The 19,116-nt window shown below is 48.7% G+C and overlaps 1 protein-coding gene across 1 annotated transcript; it reads right to left on the reverse strand.

Annotated features, from left to right (window-relative positions):
• Window positions 1–8,621: 8,621 nt before the first annotated feature.
• On the reverse strand, window positions 8,622–19,062 carry LOC113923795 (aflatoxin B1 aldehyde reductase member 4). The gene is made up of 7 exons (XM_027596923.2): window positions 18,688–19,062; window positions 16,164–16,351; window positions 15,904–16,008; window positions 12,451–12,547; window positions 12,114–12,213; window positions 11,384–11,513; window positions 8,622–10,143 (listed from the first exon to the last, which is right to left on the reverse strand). Exons 1-7 carry the CDS (start codon window positions 19,025–19,027, stop codon window positions 9,982–9,984), a joined length of 1,122 nt encoding a protein of 373 aa, XP_027452724.2. The 5' UTR covers window positions 19,028–19,062; the 3' UTR covers window positions 8,622–9,981.
• Between the last annotated feature and the right edge of the window lie 54 nt (window positions 19,063–19,116).

Here is a 19,116-nt window from a genome sequence, read left to right on the forward strand (position 1 = left end):
GCAGTTTAAGATGACACTTTTAAAATAAAGCTCTCTCCTAATGATGACTTGAGCCCTGCCACTCGATGGGAGAATCAGCAGAACCTGTAGGATCTTATTTGGAATTGACATTCTCTATTGTAATTTTGTTCCTGTTTATTTTTAAATTTTCTTTTTGTTTCACTGGAAAGGAAAGATGATGCTCAGTTTTAAACGTTAAAAGTGTACAAGTTGCTTTGTTACAATAAAACTAAATGTGTACACACACACAAAAAAAGAATGATTTATTTCTGGAAAAAAATCTCTAACTATTTGGAAATTAAATAACACTTCTAAACAATCCATGGATCAAAGAAGTAATCACCAGGGAAATTAGAATAATTTTGAAAGTGGAAATATGACATATCAAATTTTCTGAGGTATAGTTAAAGTAGTTCTAAGAGGGAAATTTATAGTACCACAAGGACATATTATAAAAGAAGAAATTTCTCAGATTGATGAGCATCTGCCTTCAGCTCAGGTCATGATCCTGGGGTCCTGGGATTGAGCCCTGCGTTGGCCTCCGTGCTCAGTGGAGGGCCCGCTTCTCCATCTCCCTGTCCCACTCCCCCTGCTTGCGCACGCGCTGTCTCTCTCTCTCAAATAAATAAATAAAATCTTTACAAAAAAAATAAACTTCAGGAGTCTCAGCCTTCTCTACACTCCCCACAACCCTCCCCACCCCCCAGTCCCTCGTTGAAAAGACCCATCAATCAGGCTGCAATATGTCCCACATTAGGTTTGCATGGTCACAGTTTTATTCAACTTGTTCCTCTATCCCGTCATAATTCTTGTCAAATGGAAGTTCACATTCTAGTTCCGTTTCTTTTTCTTTTTCTTTTCTTTTCTTTTCTTTTCTTTGTTAAGAATACTTCATCAGTGACAAACTATATGTTGGCTAATTGAATCTAAATTAAAAAAAGATTTTTTGTGTGTGTGCTGTGTACTTCCTGATGCATCACACCAGGAAGGCACAAATAGCATGGTTGACTCACTCCTAGTAATGCTGAGATCAAGCAGAGCATTCATGTGATGTCAGCCTGCTCCCTCCACATAAAGTTCTCCATCCGTCTTCTTATGGTTTCATCTACTAATGAATGATCTTTGCCTAAATCTATGAAGACAGAGTTTTTAAGTCTGAGATTATGTTGTGCACATTCTAAATACTGGTCTTAGGACTAGAAGCAACATGTATAACCTTTCTGAGTACTTTAAAATGAGAAGTAGTTTTTCACTACATTTTTAATCTTTTAGGTAATTTTAGATTCATATGGAGTTGTAAGAAATAATACAGAAAGATTCCTTGTACTCTTGTACTCGTTTTCCCTAAGGAGTATCTTGCAAAGCCATACTACAAAACCATAACCAGGATAATGACATTGATACAGTCAAAATATTGTAGTTGTTGGGCGGCATGTCCCACAAATGTTAACTTAGATCATGCTGGTTCATGCTTATTCTGAGTTCTTCTATATCCTTGCTGAGTCTCTGGGTAGGAGGTCTATCAATTGTTGAGAGAAGAATATTGAAGTCTCTAATTGTAATGGCGGATTTATCTATTTCTACTTTCTGGTCTATCAGGTTGTTTTTTGTTTTTAAAGATTTTATTTATTTGTCAGAGAGAGAGAGAGAGAGAGCGAGCGCACAAACAGGGGGAGCAGCAGGCAGAGGGAGCGGCAGGCTCCCGCAGAGCAAGGAGCCTGATGGGGGACTCGATCCCAGCACCCTGGGACCATGACGTGAGCTGAAGGCAGACGCTTAACCAACTGAGCCACCCAGGTGTCTCTATCAGTTTTTTTAATAGATGTTTTTATTTATTTGAGAGAGTGGAGGGAGGGGCAGAAGGAAGAGAATCTTCAAGCAGGCTCCCCAATGAGCGATTTATCCTAATTACAAAGAATCACTGGTAAGCGGGAGAAAACTTGTCAAGAGTTAAGGGCATCTCCAAGTACGTTATCCAATCCAATCATAAAGAAAGTGGGGTCATCCATTATCTCCATAAGTCCATAGTTAACCCATTGGAGTGCAGTATGCTCTGGCTTTTAGGGAAGGATTTTGTCATCCCAACCACACAGAATTGGTCAAGGTGATAGTTGAGCTATACATTTGTTGGGGGATTAATCCCATTTTTCAGCTGTTCAAATAATCATACGCCCATGAGGTCCTGTTTTTATCCCCACAGAATAACAAGCAAGAAGACTGTCTAATACACGAGCTATTGTGGCAATTTCTCTGAAGTTTATCTCAAGTAGTCTAGCTTAGGTAAACAACATTCGTTTAAAGACAATCAGAGGGACGCCTGGGTGGCTCAGTCGGTTAAGCGTCTGCCTTCGGCTTGGGTCATGATCCCAGGATCCTGGGATCGAGTCCCACATCGGGCTCCTTGCTCAGCAGGGAGTCCGCTTCTCCCTCTGCCTGCTGCTTCCCCTGCTATGCTTTCTCTCTCTCTCTCTGACAAATAAATAAACTAAAAAATAAAAATAAAAATAAAAAAATAAAATCAGAGCTAGAATTTAACACCCGCAAAGATGTGTTATTGAAACATAATTTCTCCCTATAATAACCCTCATTTTTAATCAGGACCTGTGGGCAGAAAGAGCTGCTGCCCCAGGGTTGTGAGGAGGAATTGATTCTATACTACGGCGTTGGGGGAGGTAAGGAAAAAGGGAGGTTTTCAAAAGAATTCTCATATGCTAAAGTGGACCTGCAAGATACTGGAGGTCTTGCCATTGTCAAGTTAAGGTTGTTTTTCCCTCTAGTAAAGCAATAACATTAAGACAGTTGGGAGCTCTGGGGCACCTGGATGGTTCTGTCAGCAAAGCGTCTGCCTTGGGCTCAGGTCATAATCCCAGGGTCCTGGGATGGAGCCCTGCATCGGCGGGGAGCCTGCTTCTCCCTCTCCCACTGCCCCTTCCCCTGCTTGTCCTCTCTCTCTCAAATAAATAAATAAAATCTTAAAAAAAAAAAAAGACAGTTGGGAGCTTCCTGGAAGAATGTCCCACAAATCCCACCCAGGAGTGTCAGCTTGTGCTTTGTCCTCATCTAGCCTTCTGTTCCCTCATCAAAGCGATGAGGGTAGAGCCCCATGATGTGACTGATGTCCTAATAAGAAGAGCAAGAGACTAGCGCTCTCTCTCCACCATGTGAGGGTAGACAGCCAAAAAGGCAGCAAAACACAAAGAGAGCTCTCACAGACACTGAATACTCTTGCCCCTTGATCTTGGACATTTCAGCCTCCAAAAACTGTGAGAAATAAGTATTTGTTGTTGAAGCCACCCAGTCTATGGTATTTTGTTATAGCAGCCTGAACAGACTAAGACAACTGGCATGAGCATCTTGAAATAATTGCTCTTTTTTGAAGTTAGAATACTGTCTGGAGATTATGATTTAACTCGTGCAATGCAGAAGATCCAGTTCATTTTTTTTTTTAGATTGATTTATTTATGAGACAGAGAGAGGACATGAGTGGGAGGAGGGGCAGAAGGAGAGAATCTTCAAGTAGATTCCCCACTGAACATGGGCTCCATCTCAGGACTCCTAAGATCATGACCCAAGCTGAAACCAAGAGTCAGGCACTTCACTGACTGAGCCACCCAGACGCCCCCAGAAGGTCCATTTTCTTATCACTATGACACGTAACTTGATCTAGATTAAATAACTGTCCTTCTCAATTAAATCTGCTCATTTGTCATCCCAAGTTTCCTTATGCATGTCATAAGAGTTAAGCAGTAGTTGTTGATGTGCTGGTATCAATAATAGAAACACTTCACAGATAGAAAATACTGCCAGTTTTCTATCAGTGACAGACACTTCAGATAGAAAATCAGTGAATTCCAATAATCATTAAACTTTTCTTCCATCTACTTCATGCAATCAAAGTAAAGCTCTTGGAAGTTCATCTTTTTATTTTATTTATTTGAGAGAGAAAGCGCACAAGCAGGGGGAGCAGCAGGTAGAGGGAGAGGGAGAAGCAGGCTCCCCACTGAGCAGAGAGCCTGATGTGGGACTTGATCCCAGGATCCTGGGATCATGACCTGAGCTGAAGGCAGAGGCCTCACTGACTGAGCCACCCAGGCACCTCTCTTGGAGGTTCATCTTGTCAAAGGTAAAACATCTGACACTCTTGTGAATGCTAATTAATTAATTAATTAATTAAGCAGGCTCCACGCCTAACATGGGGCTTGAACTCACAACCCTGGGATCAAGATCTGAGCTGAGATCAAGAGTCAGACGTATATTTTTTTATTTTTATTATTTTTTATTTTATTTTATTTTTAAAGATTTTATTTATTTATTTGAGAGAGAGAATGAGAGACAGAGAGCATGAGAGGGAAGAGGGTCAGAGGGAGAAGCAGACTCCCTGCTGAGCGGAGAGCCCGATGCGGGACTCGATCCTGGGACTCCAGGATCATGACCTGAGCCGAAGGCAGTCGCTTAACCAACTGAGCCACCCAGGTGCCCCTATTTTTATTATTTTTTAAAGATTGTATTTATTTATTTATTTGACAGAGAGAGAGAAAGCACAAGCAGGGGGAGAGTCAGGCAGAGGGAGAGGGAGAAGCAGGCTCTCTGCCAAGCGGGAAGCCCGATGCAGGGTTCAATCCTAGGACCCTGGGATCATGACCTGAGTCGAAGGCAGACAATTAACCGACTGAGCCACCCAGGTATCCCAAGAGTCAGACGTTTAACTGACTGAGCTACCCAGATGCCCCAGGAAGGCCATTTTAAATTCAGTTACAAAGTTCAACATAAAAAGTAAAAAGTTTAATATTGAAGATGGAAATGTTTTTGTAATGAACACACACAAATTTCGATGCACCATGGTGTCATATTAAAAATAGTCCTGGGGCGCCTGGGTGGCTCAGTTGGTTAAGCATCTGCCTTGGATCAGGTCATGATCCCAGGGTCCTGAGATCGAGCCCCGCATCGGGCTCCCCGCTCCGCGGGAAGCCTGCTTCTCCCTCTCCCGCTCCCCCTGCTTGTGTTCCCTCTCTCGCTGTGTCTCTCTCTCTGTCAATTAAATAAATAAATAAAATCTTAAAAAAAAAAGAAAAAATAGTCCTGTTAAATTAAAAATCTACGGAATAGAAATGCACTTTCTCAAAAGTAGTATGGCTCCTTGAATTCCCCTCTTCCTTATGGCTTCTAAAAGGTATTCAGAAGGCAAATTTGAGGCACTGATAATGTTCACCCCCACTTTTTTTTTAAAAAGATTTTATTTATTTATTTGAGAGCGAGAAAGAATGAGAGATAGAGAGCACGAGAGGGAAGAGGGTCAGAGGGAGAAGCAGACTCCCTGCCGAGCAGGAAGCCCGATGCGGGACTCGATCCCGGGACTCCAGGATCATGACCTGAGCCGAAGGCAGTCGCTTAACCAACTGAGCCACCCAGGTGCCCCAGCCCCAATTTTTTTTTTTTTTAAGATTTTACTTATTTATTTGACAGAGAGAGAGAGAGCACAAGGGGTGGCGGTGGGGGGGGGGGGGCGGCAGGCAGAGGGAGAGGGAGAAGCAGGCTCCCTGCAGAGCAGGGAGCCCAATGCAGGATTCGATCCCAGGACCTGGGATCATGACCCAACCCAGGCGCCCTCACCCCCACTTTCGACACTGGTGATGCTAACAAGCAGACCAGAATGGGAAGTAAGCAAGTATATCAGCACAGATGCCCTCCCTCGAGGCTCTAGCTTCAGTAGCCGCCTTTCTGCCACATTAATTCGAGTATACAAAATCTATCCCACGCCATTCTCCAGTCTTTTATACACCACGGGCCAGTTTCCTTAGTTTGAAGTTTAAGTATGTGCTGTTTTCCAGATCTAACTCTCTTCCTCTGTCTTTTGAAAAAGCTCGTTAGGTATAAAATGGCTGAATTCAAGCAACCATGAAACATGTGTGAGATGCGTTACCCAAAAGTTCTAATAGATGGAACATGACCTAGAGAACACATCCCTAATGGGTTTACTTGGGACTGAAGGTCACCCGGCCAGTCAAAAGGCTCATCTTCTTTTTTTTTTTTTTAAAGATTTTATTTATTTATTTGATAGAGACAGCGAGAGAGGGAACACAAGCAGGGGGAGTGGGAGAGGGAGAAGCAGGCCTCCCGCTGAGCAGGGAGCCCGATGCGGGGCTCGATCCCAGGACCCTGGGATCATGACCTGAGCCGAAGGCAGACGCTTAACGACTGAGCTACCCAGGCGCCCCAAAAGGCTCATCTTCTTGACTTGACCATTCAGGACCATTTCTCCCTGTGGCAGAGGTTGTCTTCCCCAAATGACCATCTGTTCTCTCATATTCTCTTCTACAACATAATGTTGACACTCACCCCATGGGGCAAGAGTGAGGCTGTGGATTTCCAAAGATGGGACATATAGGGCATGATGGCTTCTGCCTGGTTTTGGGGGGATGCTTGCCTTGGAAGCCAGCTCCCACGCTTTGAGGAAGCCCAGGCTACAGGGAGGGGGTCCCAGGTAAGTGTGCCGCTTGACCACAGCAGCTGGGATTCCTGCTCACGATCAGCATCAACTGCCAGACGTGTGGGAGCCCTGGCCTTCGGGTGATATAGCACCTCCAGCTTTAAGGTCCCTTCTCAAGACAGTGGGGAGAGATGAGCATTCCCCACTGAGACATAATTTGCACATCACACATACAAAGTGTCTAATTCAATGGTTTTTAGTGTATTTGGAGTTGTACAACCATCACAGTTCTAGAGCTTTCCATCACCCCCCACGAGAACCCTGATCTCATTAGCAGCCACTCTCCATTTCCTCCAACACCCCTTCTAGCCCTCAGCAACCGCTAATAGACTTTCTGTCTCTAGTCAATTTACCTGTTCCAGACATTTCATATAAACCAAATCATCCACTAGGAGGGCTTCTGTGACTGGCTTCTTCCACTTAGTGTGTTTTCAAAGTTCGTCCACATGGTAGATGTTTCTTTACTTCGTTCCTTTTTATTGCTTTTCCACCGTATGAATAGGCCACCTTTTATTTGTCCATTCATGAGCTGATGGACATTGGGCTGTTGCCACTTTCTGGGTATCGCTGTTATGAACATCCAGGTACAAATTTTTGTGTGATGTTTTCACTTCTCTTGGGTGTATACCTAAGGGATGGGATTGCTGGGTCATATGGTAACTCTAGGTCTTACGTTCTGAGGAACTGCCAGACTGTTTTCCAGAGTGCCTGCACCATTTTACATTCCCACCAGCAGTGTAGGAGATTCCAAATTCTCCACATCCTTGTCAACACTCGCTATTGTCTTTTACTTTAGCCATCCTGCTGGGTGTAAAGTGGCTTCACTGTGGTTTTGATTTACTTTCTCTAATGGGTAATGATGTTGAACAGCTTTTCACGTTTATTGGCCCTGTGTATATCTACTTCAGAGAAAGGTCTATTCCGGTACTTTGCCTGTTTCTTAGATTGGGTTTTCTATCTTTTATCATTGAGTTGTAAGAGTAGTAGATACAAGTTCCTTATGAGATATGTGATTTGCAAATATTTCTTCCCATTCTGTAGGTTGTTTTTTCACTTTTTTTTTTTTTTAAGATTTTATTTATTTCTGAGAGAGAGAGAGCACAAGCAGGGGGAGTGGCAGGCAGAGGAAGCAGGTTCCCCAATGAGCAAGGAGCCCGATGTGGGACTCAATCCCAGGACCCTAGGATCAGGACCTGGGCCGAAGGCTGATGCTTAACTGACTGAGCCACCCAGGAGTCCCAGCCTTTTCACTTTCTTTAAGATTTTATTTATTTGAGAGAGAGAGAGAGAGAGAGAACAAGTAGGCAGAGTGGCAGGCAGAAGCAGACTCTCCACTGAGCAGGGAGCCCGATGCCGGACTCGATCCCAGGACCCTGGGATAATGACCCGAGCTGAAGGTAGACACTCAACTGAGCCACCCAGGCGCCCACCTTTTCACTTTCTTGATGGTATCCTTTAAAACACACACATTTAAAATTTTGATAATGTCTAATTCTTTTTTTCTTCTGTTGCTGGTGCTTTTGGTGTCATCTAAGAGACCATTGCCTAACCCAAGAGCGTGAAGATTTACTCCTCTATTTTAAGAGGTTTATAATTGTAGCTTTTACATTTAGGTCTACAATCCTAGAGTTCATTTTGTGTGAGTGTGGATGGTGTGAGGAAGGGGATCAACTTCATTCTTTTGCATGTGGATATCCAGCTGTCCGAGCTTCAGTTGAAAACTATTGTTTTCCTATTGAATTGTCTTTACACACTTCTCTAAAATCAATTGAAAGTACATATAAAGGTTTATTTCTGGACTCTCGGTTCTATTTCATTGATCTGTATGTCTGCCCTTACCCCACTACCACACTCTATTACTATAGCTTCTGGTAAATTTCAAAATCAAGAATCAGAGATTGTAGTCTTCTTATTCAAGATTATAGCTATTCTGTGTCCCTTGAACTTCTATATGAATTTTAGGATTTGTTTATGAATTTCTGTTAAAAAAAAAAGATAAAACAAAAAACCGGTTGGACTTTTGATAGGGACTGCTTTGAATCTTTATAATTTGGGGGACTTTGTCATTTTAAGCAACTCAATTTTAGGATAGCTAATTGTACGATGGTAACTGATACACCATCCCGTTCAGGGGAAGAATGCATTTTATTGTGGATGAAGACAAGAGAGGGTGACTGTTTCTGTAGGGAATACAATTTTGTCTGCAAGGTGTCTCCCTCTAGATGGTAAACGGGACATTTCTTAGAACAAAGAGTGTTTCTTTTTTTTTAAAGATTTTATTTTTTTAATTTATTTATTCATGAGAGACAGAGGAGGAGAGAGAGAGAGAAGCAGAGGGAGAAGCAGGCTCCCAAGGAGCAGGGAGCCCGATGCAGGACTCAATCCCAGGATCCTGGGATCATGACCTGAGCCGAAGGCAGACGCCCAACCATCTGAGCCACCCAGGCGCCCACAAAGAATGTTTCTGATTGGTGGTTTGGTCTGGCATTTCCACGCTGAGCCCCCTTCCTCACTTCAAGATAAGCAAGCTCCAAGTGCTGACTTCTGCTGCTTGGCCCATACCCCAGCCCCCTGGCCAGGGCTAGACTGATTTTTCTGCACTGGGAATGGTCAAGAAGCAACCCTCAAACCTGGGATTTTTCTTCCCCAGCGTTGGGTGCCCCCTGCTTGGAGTGGGGGTTTGTCAAGGGAAATGAGGACCATGGCTGCCCAGGCCACCCTTCCAGCTCCAACAGCAGGAGACCCAGGGCAAGGCTGAGAGTCCTACAGATGACAAGGAGACAGGAGGCTTTCACCAGGACAAGAGTAAAGCCACTGCTGACATTGAGTCTGTTAAAAATGTCATGCAGCATCTTAGGAGGTGCCCAGGAACATTGTTCTTCTTCTCAGTGGGGATGCTATTGGGAGCTTTTTGGCCCCAAGGATTCTATTTCTAGATGCCTCTATTTCCTGGGGTGATTCTGAATAAGAGAAAGTATACTTCAGGGTGCGTGGCCTGCTTTTCTTCTCCTGTGCACAGCTGAGTGAGGGCCACCTCAGCCCTGCTGTTGAGAGCTCAGGCTGGATTCAGGACAGAAGGCAGGAGAGAGCCTCCTGAGGGCAGTGTGTGCTCTACCTCTGCCCTCTGGAGACTCCAGCTTGTGCTTCTGCCCTGTTGGCAGTAAGCTCCCGGGCAGGATAAAAACAGGCCGGATAAAAACAGGCCGCAGACAGTAAAGGAGACAGGTTCGTGGGGTTTACTGAGGGCCCAGGCAACAGCCCGGTCAAGTGCCGGCTTTATTCCGACAGGAATGTCCCAAGTGGACCACAGCCCCAGGCTTTACACGCCACAAAGGCATCTGGGAGCCAGGAGGGAATCTAGAAAAATATTGCATTGAGCCAGACAATCAAAAAAGACCATGTTAAATCAACTTAAGGCAGCCTGGTCAGGATGAGAGAACAGAAGAGGTGGCGGAAAAGAGAGAAACCTTTGGCAGCTGGAGTCAGGACTGGCCCTAGCGGAAGTAGTTGGGACATTCGTGGGCGACCAGGTGCCAGGCTCGATCGAAGGCCTGCACCACAGCCGGCTCCAGGGGCCCTTCCTCGGTCGCCGCCAAGTTCTGTGTCAGCTGCTCCACGCTGGACATGCCCAGGATGACCGCGTCCCTGTGGGCACCCTGCAAGGGGTGACAGCCAGATGTGAACACATTATGCACCGTGGTGGCTCCAGGCGCACACCCTCCATCCCCGCCCTGCCTCTGCCGAGACCCGGGCTCTGATGTTTATTTATGCCGAATATAGTTCCCTAAGGAACTTGAGATGCCTTCAGTGATTTTAACGATGTGACTCCAAACCCTGTCTTCTTTCCCTCTGCTCGTCCTCAGACACAGCTGTGCTCAGAGCCCAGCTCGGCCACTCAGCTGGGTGCACTTGGCTTAGTTCTTCCTCCTCTTGGTGACTCAATCTTCTCTGTCTTCGGCGTGGTGACGGGAATGAGAAACTATGTCAGGCAGCACGCCCCCGGTTTTTGAGAAACTACTCTATGTCCGTCAAACCCTGGGCAACTGTGTCAGGCTGATGCAGGAGACACGTTTTAGCGAGGGAGACCGGGGACGCCGAAGAGCGAGGGGGGCCCCCCAACTCCCACCAAGGAGCGAGTGAGGCTGAGGAGTTTTGAGAAATTTTCTACCCCCCACACAGCTGTGTGGACCCAGCTCCTCACCCGTAACACTGGGGGAATGGCACTTCATGGGGCCGGAAGACAGACTAAATGCACGTATGCGAAGCCCTCATCCGGGGCCTGGTGCTCAGACAGCTACTAAGAACAACGGAACGACTGCTTGACTGCTCCGCAGCTCTCACCAGGAGAAACTTCAGAGGGGAAAACTGCTTAGGTGTTAGTGCCTGGCTGGCTGAGTCATGGGGCACACGACTCCTGGTTTCGGGGTTGTGAATTCGAGCCCTACAGTGGGTGTGGACATTACTTAAAAATAAAATCTTTTTCTTTTTTTTTTTTTAGACATAGGCTCCATGCCCAACCTGGGGCTTGACCTCACAACCCTGAGATCAAGAGTCACAAGCTGGGACCCCTGGGTGGCTCAGTTGGTAAAGCCTCTGCCTTCGGCTCAGGTCATGGTCCCAGGGTCCCGGGATGGAGCCCCGCATCGGGCTCCCTGCTCAGCATCTTCCTGTTCCCCTCCTCCTGTTAGTGATCTCTCTCTCACTCTGACAAATAAATAAATAAATAAATAAAATTTTTCTATATGCTCCACTAACTGAACCAGCCAGGCACCCCCAAGTAAAATCTTTGGAGGCAAAAAACCCCCAGGAAAAGATGACTTAGAAATGACCTAAAGATAATTCTGGCTCTGTTACAAGGGCAGCAGTGGCCCCCTCCCCCAGGGACAGCCGGCTCACCTGCAGCTGGGAGTGGTGGTACATCCAGCGGAGGGCGGCCGAGGTCATGCTGGGGACGCTGCCGCCATACACAGCCTGCAGGGCCTTCTCCACCAGGGCAATGGCCTCGAAGTAGTGCTCCTTCCAGAAGCTGGGCAGGTGAACGGGGTGGCACAAGGGTCAATAACTGGGGGGGGTCACATCAGGGCTACATCCACAAAGCCAAGCAAGGCAGCTGTGTCCACCCAACTCGGCGGGGAGGAGCGCTGAGCGTTCTTCCAGCAGTGGGCCAGCTTGATTGGGCAGCAGAACCACCGGGCACAGGGGCCTCAACGAACACCTCAAAGACATCTTTAACCTCTTTATGAGTTCTTAAGACCTCATAACGCCTGCCCATTTTACCCAGTGAAGCAAAGGTAACAAGATGGGGGCGGGGGGCAGGACTCGGCCCCAGGCCTCCTGAGCGTGGATCCAGGGCTTGCTCTTTCTTTCCTGGCAAGTGGTAAGCCCTTCTCAGGGAAGTGCTAGGCCTTGGAAGACCCAGTATAAAACCCAGGGGTCACTATTTGCTCACAGAGCTCCCAAGAAAGCAAGAAATGCAGCAGAATTTGGTCATTTCTGCAGGAATCAAGACATGGGCCTAGGCAGCAGGGAAGACCTGGAACCCCCAGGAAAGCTGCCTAGAATTTCTCCATGTCCGATAAAGGGGACCCTGCCCCCCCAACCCTGACGCAGCCCATCCCCCGCTCACCGATTCCTGTAGGTCTCAGCCCAGTTATTCCCGAAGAAGCGGCCCACAGGCTGTTTCCCGTCCTTGTCCTCAAACTTGTACTTGCCCGTTAGCAGGCCCCCTGCGGGGAGACTGCCATCAGAGCCAGGCCCACCCTGCCCCCAGAGGCTGTTCTGGACTGGTGGGGGGGGGGATGGAAGAAGGGATGGAAGACACGGCCCAGTCTATTTTCAAACCCCTTCCCGCTTCCCAGGGCCTGGGCCAGGCATCTACTGGGTCAGGAAGAGGCAGAGACGGGGCCAGGAATGGCCTCCCACCCCAGGGGGAGCCTGCCCCCCTGCCCCAGAGCAGCCCGTACCAGCCAAAGGGTTGTAGGCGTAGAACCTCAATCCGAAGTGCCTAAGGCAGGGGAAGAGCTCCGTTTCCACCTGCCGGGTGGTAGCGTTGTACATGCCCTGTACATAGAAGGTTGCTAGTGTCAAGGGAAGGAACCCCAGCCTGGTTTGTTTGTTTTTAATTTAAATTCAATTAACATATAACGTATCATTACTTTCAGAGGTAGAGGTCAGTGATTCATCAGTCTTATATAGCACTCAGTGGTCATTACATCACGAGCCCTCCTTCATACCTGTCACCCATTTATCCCATCCCCCCACCCCTCCAGCAACCCTGTTTGTCTCCTGTGATTAAGAGTATCTTATGGTTTGTCTCCCTCTCTGATTGTCTTATTTTTTCCTCTCTTCCTCTATGATCCTCTGTTTGTTTCTTAAATTCCACATGAGTGAGATCATATAATTCTTTCTCTGACTTATTTTGCTCAGCATAATACCCTCTAGTTTCATCCATGTTGTTGCAAACAGCAAGATTTCATTTTTTTGATGACTGAGTAGTATTCCATTTTGTGTGTGTGTGTGTGTGTGTGTGTGTGTGTGTATTACATCTTCTTTATTCATTCATTCATTCATTCATCTGGTGATGGCCATCTGGGCTCTTCCTGTAGTTTGGCTATTGTGGACATCGCTGCCATAAACACTAGGGTGCAGTTGCCCCTTCGGATTACTACATTGATTCTTTGAGGTAAATCCATAGTAGTGCAATTGCTGCATTGTAGGGTAGCTCTATTTTCAAATTTTTGAGGAACCTCCCTACTGTCTTCCAGAGTGAATGTGATGAGGGAACAGAAGGCAAGCTGAGGACAAAGCAGACGCTGACACCCCACAACACCCCCCACCCCAGATGGGATCTATGTGACATTCCTCATGCACTCCTGGTTGCCCTAAAGCTAAGGAAAGGAAAAACAAAGTTACCTTACAGAGATCACAATCCTGTAAGACCTGAGTCTCCCTCAGTTTACAAATGTCTTAGCAATTTACAAGAACAAAGCATTTCTATCAATAACCTAGCTTCCAGAAGGAAATGTAGATAAAATTAAATGTCCTTATAACCTGCAGCCCATTGACAGATACTTGAAGGGGGCAGAGTGTAATGTTCCTCCAGGAAGCTCCCAACTACCCTCCTGTTAATGCCTTGCTAGAGGGAAAAACGACCTTAACTTGACAATGGCAAGGACTCTGGCATCCTGTGAGTCCTCTTAACATATGAAAATCCTTTTGAAAACCTCCCTTTTCCTTACCTTCCCCAACCCCATAGTATACAATCAGCCACCCCTCAACCACGGTGCAGCAGCTCCTTCTGCCCACAGGTCCTGTCCCCAATGCTTTCATAAACCACCATTTTGCACCGAAGACGTCTCAAGAATTCTTTCTTGGTCTTCAGCTCTGGACCTCACTCCACTGAACCTCACCTATGTTCCAAAACCTCATCGGATGCACCAGCTTGCATTCCCACCAACAGTGCAGGAGGGTTCCCCTTTCTCCACATCCCCGCCAACATCTGTCTGTTCCTGACTTAATATTAGCCATTCTGACTGGTGTGAGGTGGTATCTCATTGTGGTTTTGATTTGGATTTCTCTGGTGCTGAGTGATGTTGAGCACTTTTTCGTACGTCTGTTGGCCATTTGGCTGTCTTCTTTGGAGAAATGACTGTTCATGTCTTCTGCCCATTTCTTGATTGGATTAGTTGTTCTTTGGGTGTTGAGTGTGGTAAGTTCTTTATAGATTTTGCATACTAGCCCTTTATCTGATAAGTTATTTATAAATATCTTCTCCCATTCTGTCGGTTGTCTTTTGGTTTTGTCGACTGTTTCCTTTGCTGTGCAAAAGCTTTTTATCTTGACAAAGTCCCAATGGTTCATTTTTGCCCTGGCTTGCCTTGCCTTTGAAGTCGTGTCTAGCAAGAAGGTGCTGTGGCCGAGGTCACAGGGTTTGCTGCCTATGTTCTCCTCTAGGACTTTGATGAATTCCTATCTCACATTTAGGTCTTTCATCCATTTTGAGCCTATTTTTGTGTATGATGTAAGGAAATGGTCCAGTTTCATTCTTCTGCATGTGGCTATCCCCACTTTTTAAGATTTGAGAGAAAAAGAGCACATGTGTGTGGGGAGGAGGGCAGGGGGAGGGGCAGAGGGAGAGAGAGACTCAAGCGGACTTCACGCTGAGTATGGAGCTCAATGTGGGACTCAATTTCACAACCCCTAAATCAGACCTGAGGTGGAACCAAGAGTTGAACACTTTAACCGACTGTGCCACCCAGGTGCCCCACCCCCTCCCAGGCTTCTGTTAAAACTATCGGTCAAAAACCTGCCCAGGACTGCAGCAATGATATCCCAAATCACTAGTGGTAGCAGGGGATGGGGAGATGGTGCTGGGCCCAAGGTAGGGAAACTGGACTGGCTGTATCATTCCCCAGGTATCTATTGTTGCCAAACACAAGCAAGTGCAGCCAGGTTTCTGCTTCTGCCTCCCACAGATGTTAAAGCCAAATTAAAAACAAAGAAAGAAGTGTCCATCGAGAGATGAATGGATAGAGAAGATGTGGTATACATACACAATGGGGGACTGCTCGGCCATATAAAAAAGGAGATCTTGCCTTATGTGATGACATGGAGGAATCTACAGAGTGTAAGTGAAATAAGCCAAAGAAAGACAAATACTGTATGGTTTCATTTACATGTGGAACCCAAAAAAACAAAAGAGCAGAAACAGACCCATATATAGAGAGAGCAAACTGCCAGTAGTCAGAAGGGAGGGGTTGGGGAACGGGCAAAAAGGGAGGACAAGGATCGGAGCTACAGGCTTCTGCTGGAACGAGCAGGGAGGAAAGGTACAGCGGAGGGAATATAGTAGATGGTACTGTATGTAGCCGCTTGCAGGCCGACCGCTTGTAGTGAGCACAGCATCACACAGACTACTATGCTGCACACCTGAAACTAACATTGCGCGTCAAGTCTACTTCAATTAAAAAGATACACACACACACAGAAAGAAGAAAGACGATCACAATAGAGGTGGGCTGTGTAATCACAGCAGATGCTTACAAATACTCGCTGAGTGCATGAAAATGAAGTCAATACTGGAGGCTCCTCTGGGGCATCGGGAAAGGCTTCCAGGGGACAAGCCATCTAAGGGAGGCCTGAGCACTTCTACCCGGTGGGGGGGGGGGGGGGGAAGAACGGTCCAGGCTCACGCCCACAGGCAGCGAGCAGGAAGGAAGGGCCCGCGGAGCACGTGCCGGTAGGAAGGGGAGCCAAGGCCAGAGCGAGCAGGTGCCTGCTGGCCAAGCTGACGAGCGTGCGCGTCCTCCCCACGACACAGGCTGTCAGCGGGGCGGCAGCTGCGATGGAGAGGAGGCAGTGGGAGGGGCCGAGAGAACCGGGGATCAGCCGGGCCCCCCCGCAGCCCTGGCCCTCACCTGGTACACAGTGGGCAGGATCCAGCCGTTCCTCCTGCAGAGGGTGCAGATCTCGGCCACCTCCCAGGCGGCATAGTTGGAGAGGCCAAGCTCCACGAACTTGCCCTGCAGGGGAGAGGCCTCGGTCAGAACCCACCGCGGCCCAGGACACTGCAAAGGGGAGATGGGGGTGGGGACCCTGGGAGTGGGGTCTGTCCCCGGTTCTGCTCTGGGACGACCGTGGTGCCTCCACTCTCCTGGAGCTTGGGGGCCCGCCTCACCTCCTGGTGCAGCTGGTGGCAGGCACGCAGCGTCTCCTCCACGGGGGTGTTGTGGTCAGGGGCATGTAGGTAGAAGAGGTCCACCCGGGGGCACTGCAGCCGTTTCAGGGATGTCTCCAGCTGGGCCCGGACACCGTCAGGCTTCAGTGACTTCCCTTCCCAGGGATTGGCCTTGGTAGCGATTTTCACTTTGAAGGGAGCATGCAATGGTTACAAGGCTCATTACGTGACCCTGTCTAAATTATTTCAGTTCTCTGAGCCTCCATTCTCTAATCTGTAAAATGGGGGTATAACAACAGAACTGTCCTCATAGGGAGATCATGAGCATTAAATATGCAAGTTCTCAATGTTCACAGCTGTTATAATCACTAGTGTTAGTCAGCATGATAGGCCTTGCCTGGAGGCGCACTTGCTCCCTCCCCTCAAGGAGCTCATAGCCTAAAGGTGATGTTACGATAAGGTAAGTGCAATGGAGAAAAGCCCTAGCGCTAAAGGAGCCCAGAGTAGAGGAGTGTGGCCATCCTGGGACTTCTAGGGAGGGCTTCCTATGAGTGAGACCCAGGAGCCGAGTCTCTTAAGAATGAGTCCCGGCCAACAGGGAAGGATGGGAAGCAGATTCCAGAGCCTGGGAAGATGGAGTCACAAAGGAACACACATAGTACGTGGAGGCCCGTTCCTGCAATTCGGAGTTCCACGAGCATTGACTCCAGGTAGGGAACAGTGGGGCAGGGGGCCAAGAGAAGGGTGACAGACCTAATCACAAATCCCATCAACCAAAGTCAGCTACGTTCAGTGTGTCTGTGGTCGGGAGGAAACTCAAGGGAGCAGGCCTTGGAACAGGGAACAGGGAGGCAAGAGGCTGCGGCGAGAATTCTGCAGAGAGACAGCGGCCCATTCCTCTAGGAACTCAGCCGCCTCGATGTTAATTACTTTCCTAAGGGCAAGAGGTAATCTTAGCCTGACGCTCCTCCCTGCCTTTCCCCAGGATCCTGTACGTCTACTTTAACATATAAAACTCCTTTGGAAACTTCCTTTGTCTCTACCCCCGCAAGATACATGTTGGTAATCATCCTCCAAGCATATGGCCCACTGATACACATCTGAAGGGTTTCATGACTGAGTTTTTACTAAACAGTAATAAATTCCTTTTTTTTTTAAAGATTTATTTATTTATTTTAGGGGGAGGAGCAGAGGCAAGAAAGAGAATCTTAAGCAGACTCCACACTGAGCAAGGAGCCCGACATGGAGCTCAAACCCACGACCCTGACTGAAGTCACGACCTCAAGAAACCAACCAACTTTAACCAACTGCGACACCCGGGTGCCCCATGACCTTTTCCTAACAATAGCTAGGTCCCTCAAAGTCCTGGAAACCTTGTTTCCAAAATATCTTGGAGGATTGTGCTGTCCCTAACGCCCTCCCAACTTGAAAAAATATAACCAGTCACCCATCACAACCCCAGTGCTGTTCTTTCTGCTCACCAGTCCTGCCCCCATACTCTGATAAAACCATCTTTTTGCACTGAACAAGTCTCAAGAATCTCAAGAATTCTTTCTTGGCGGGCAGCTCCAAAGCCCATTTACCCATGTAGCCACCACAATCCAGGCACCCTCTTAGGCATTTCCAATAGCATCAGGCTGATGAGGGACAGCCCTTCCCACAAACCTACATCCTCCACTCAAGCCGCGCCTGTCTACTGGCCGTCCCTCCACATAGCAAACGCTACATTTCCAAACCTGGTCTGCACAGCTCTGCCCTCAGCCTTTGATGCCCCTTTCTCCCGTTCTCTTCCCAGCAAACTACTATTGGTCCTTTAAGGCCCAGCTCCAGTGTTCTCTGAACCTTCTCTAGTGCCTCTCCCTGACCGCTTAATCCCCCAAAAGTGCTTCCTCTTCTGGGCTTCAACCTTCCCCATTAGACTCTAAGCTCCCTGCGGGTGGGTTGGAACCACTTTCCCTCCTATAGCCCCATAACAAACCTCCCCACTCCACAGGTACCACCCCTGATCCCCCAGCTTGGTTTGTGACCCAGTTGCAGCTCTCTCTGGGAGCCAGGGTACTGCCAACTGAACTGAGCAAAGGCTAGGGACTGATAAAGACCAGGATGAGAAGAGGGTGCTCAGGGAGCCACGGGCAGCGAGGGCAATGGGGAAAGGGGCGGTTTGGGGCACCTGGCAAGGTTCGAGGGGGTACTGCATAGCTCTGGAGACCAGTGCCACAGGGAGGTGCCCCAAGAAAGCAAGGTGGGAGGAAGCGAAGGACTAGACCAGGCTCCGGGTAAGACTGGGGGGTGGGGGTGGGGGGAGAAGGTTCCTGAGCTGCAACTCCCAGAGGAAAGAGAAGGGGAGGGGAAGGCACTGTCCGGCGGTCCGGGACGACACGCGCACGGGGCCTCAGGAGCAGGGGGGTGGTCCAAGGGGCGGTCAGCTCCCGGAAGGGGCTGAAGCCGTCGGTCCTGACCACGGGCCGGGCCACGGCTGGGGCCGGGTGTGCGCCGCGCGGTACACGGGAAGGTAGAAGGTTACCTCTGCAGTCGCCGCCGCCCAGCCCGAGGCCCAGGCCGCCCAGCACGATCTCGGACTGGCCGTCGCCGTACATGAAGGCCGTGTCCAGCTCCGTGTGGCCGCGCTCCAGGAAGACACGCACGGCCGCGGCGCTGGCGGACGCGTCCATGCGGCGCCCCATCTCCACGGTGCCAAGCACCGTGGCGGGCCGAGCCGGGGCCCCGGAGGCGGCCCGCGGCGGCGACAGCGGCCGGGACATGGCAGCGGAGGCAGCGGCAGCGGCGCGAAGCTGAGGCGCCAGGGGACCACGAACGCAACGCACCGCGCCACGGGCCACCGAGCGAAACAAGGCGCTTAGCATAACGTCGGCGCCTGCGCCCTGGGGCACCTGGAGTCCCGCCCACCACGCCACGGGGGTGGAGCCGGGAGGCGGTGAGAGAACCAGGACAG

This window comes from Zalophus californianus, chromosome 4, assembly GCF_009762305.2.
Source record: "Zalophus californianus isolate mZalCal1 chromosome 4, mZalCal1.pri.v2, whole genome shotgun sequence".
Taxonomy (NCBI): domain Eukaryota; kingdom Metazoa; phylum Chordata; class Mammalia; order Carnivora; family Otariidae; genus Zalophus; species Zalophus californianus.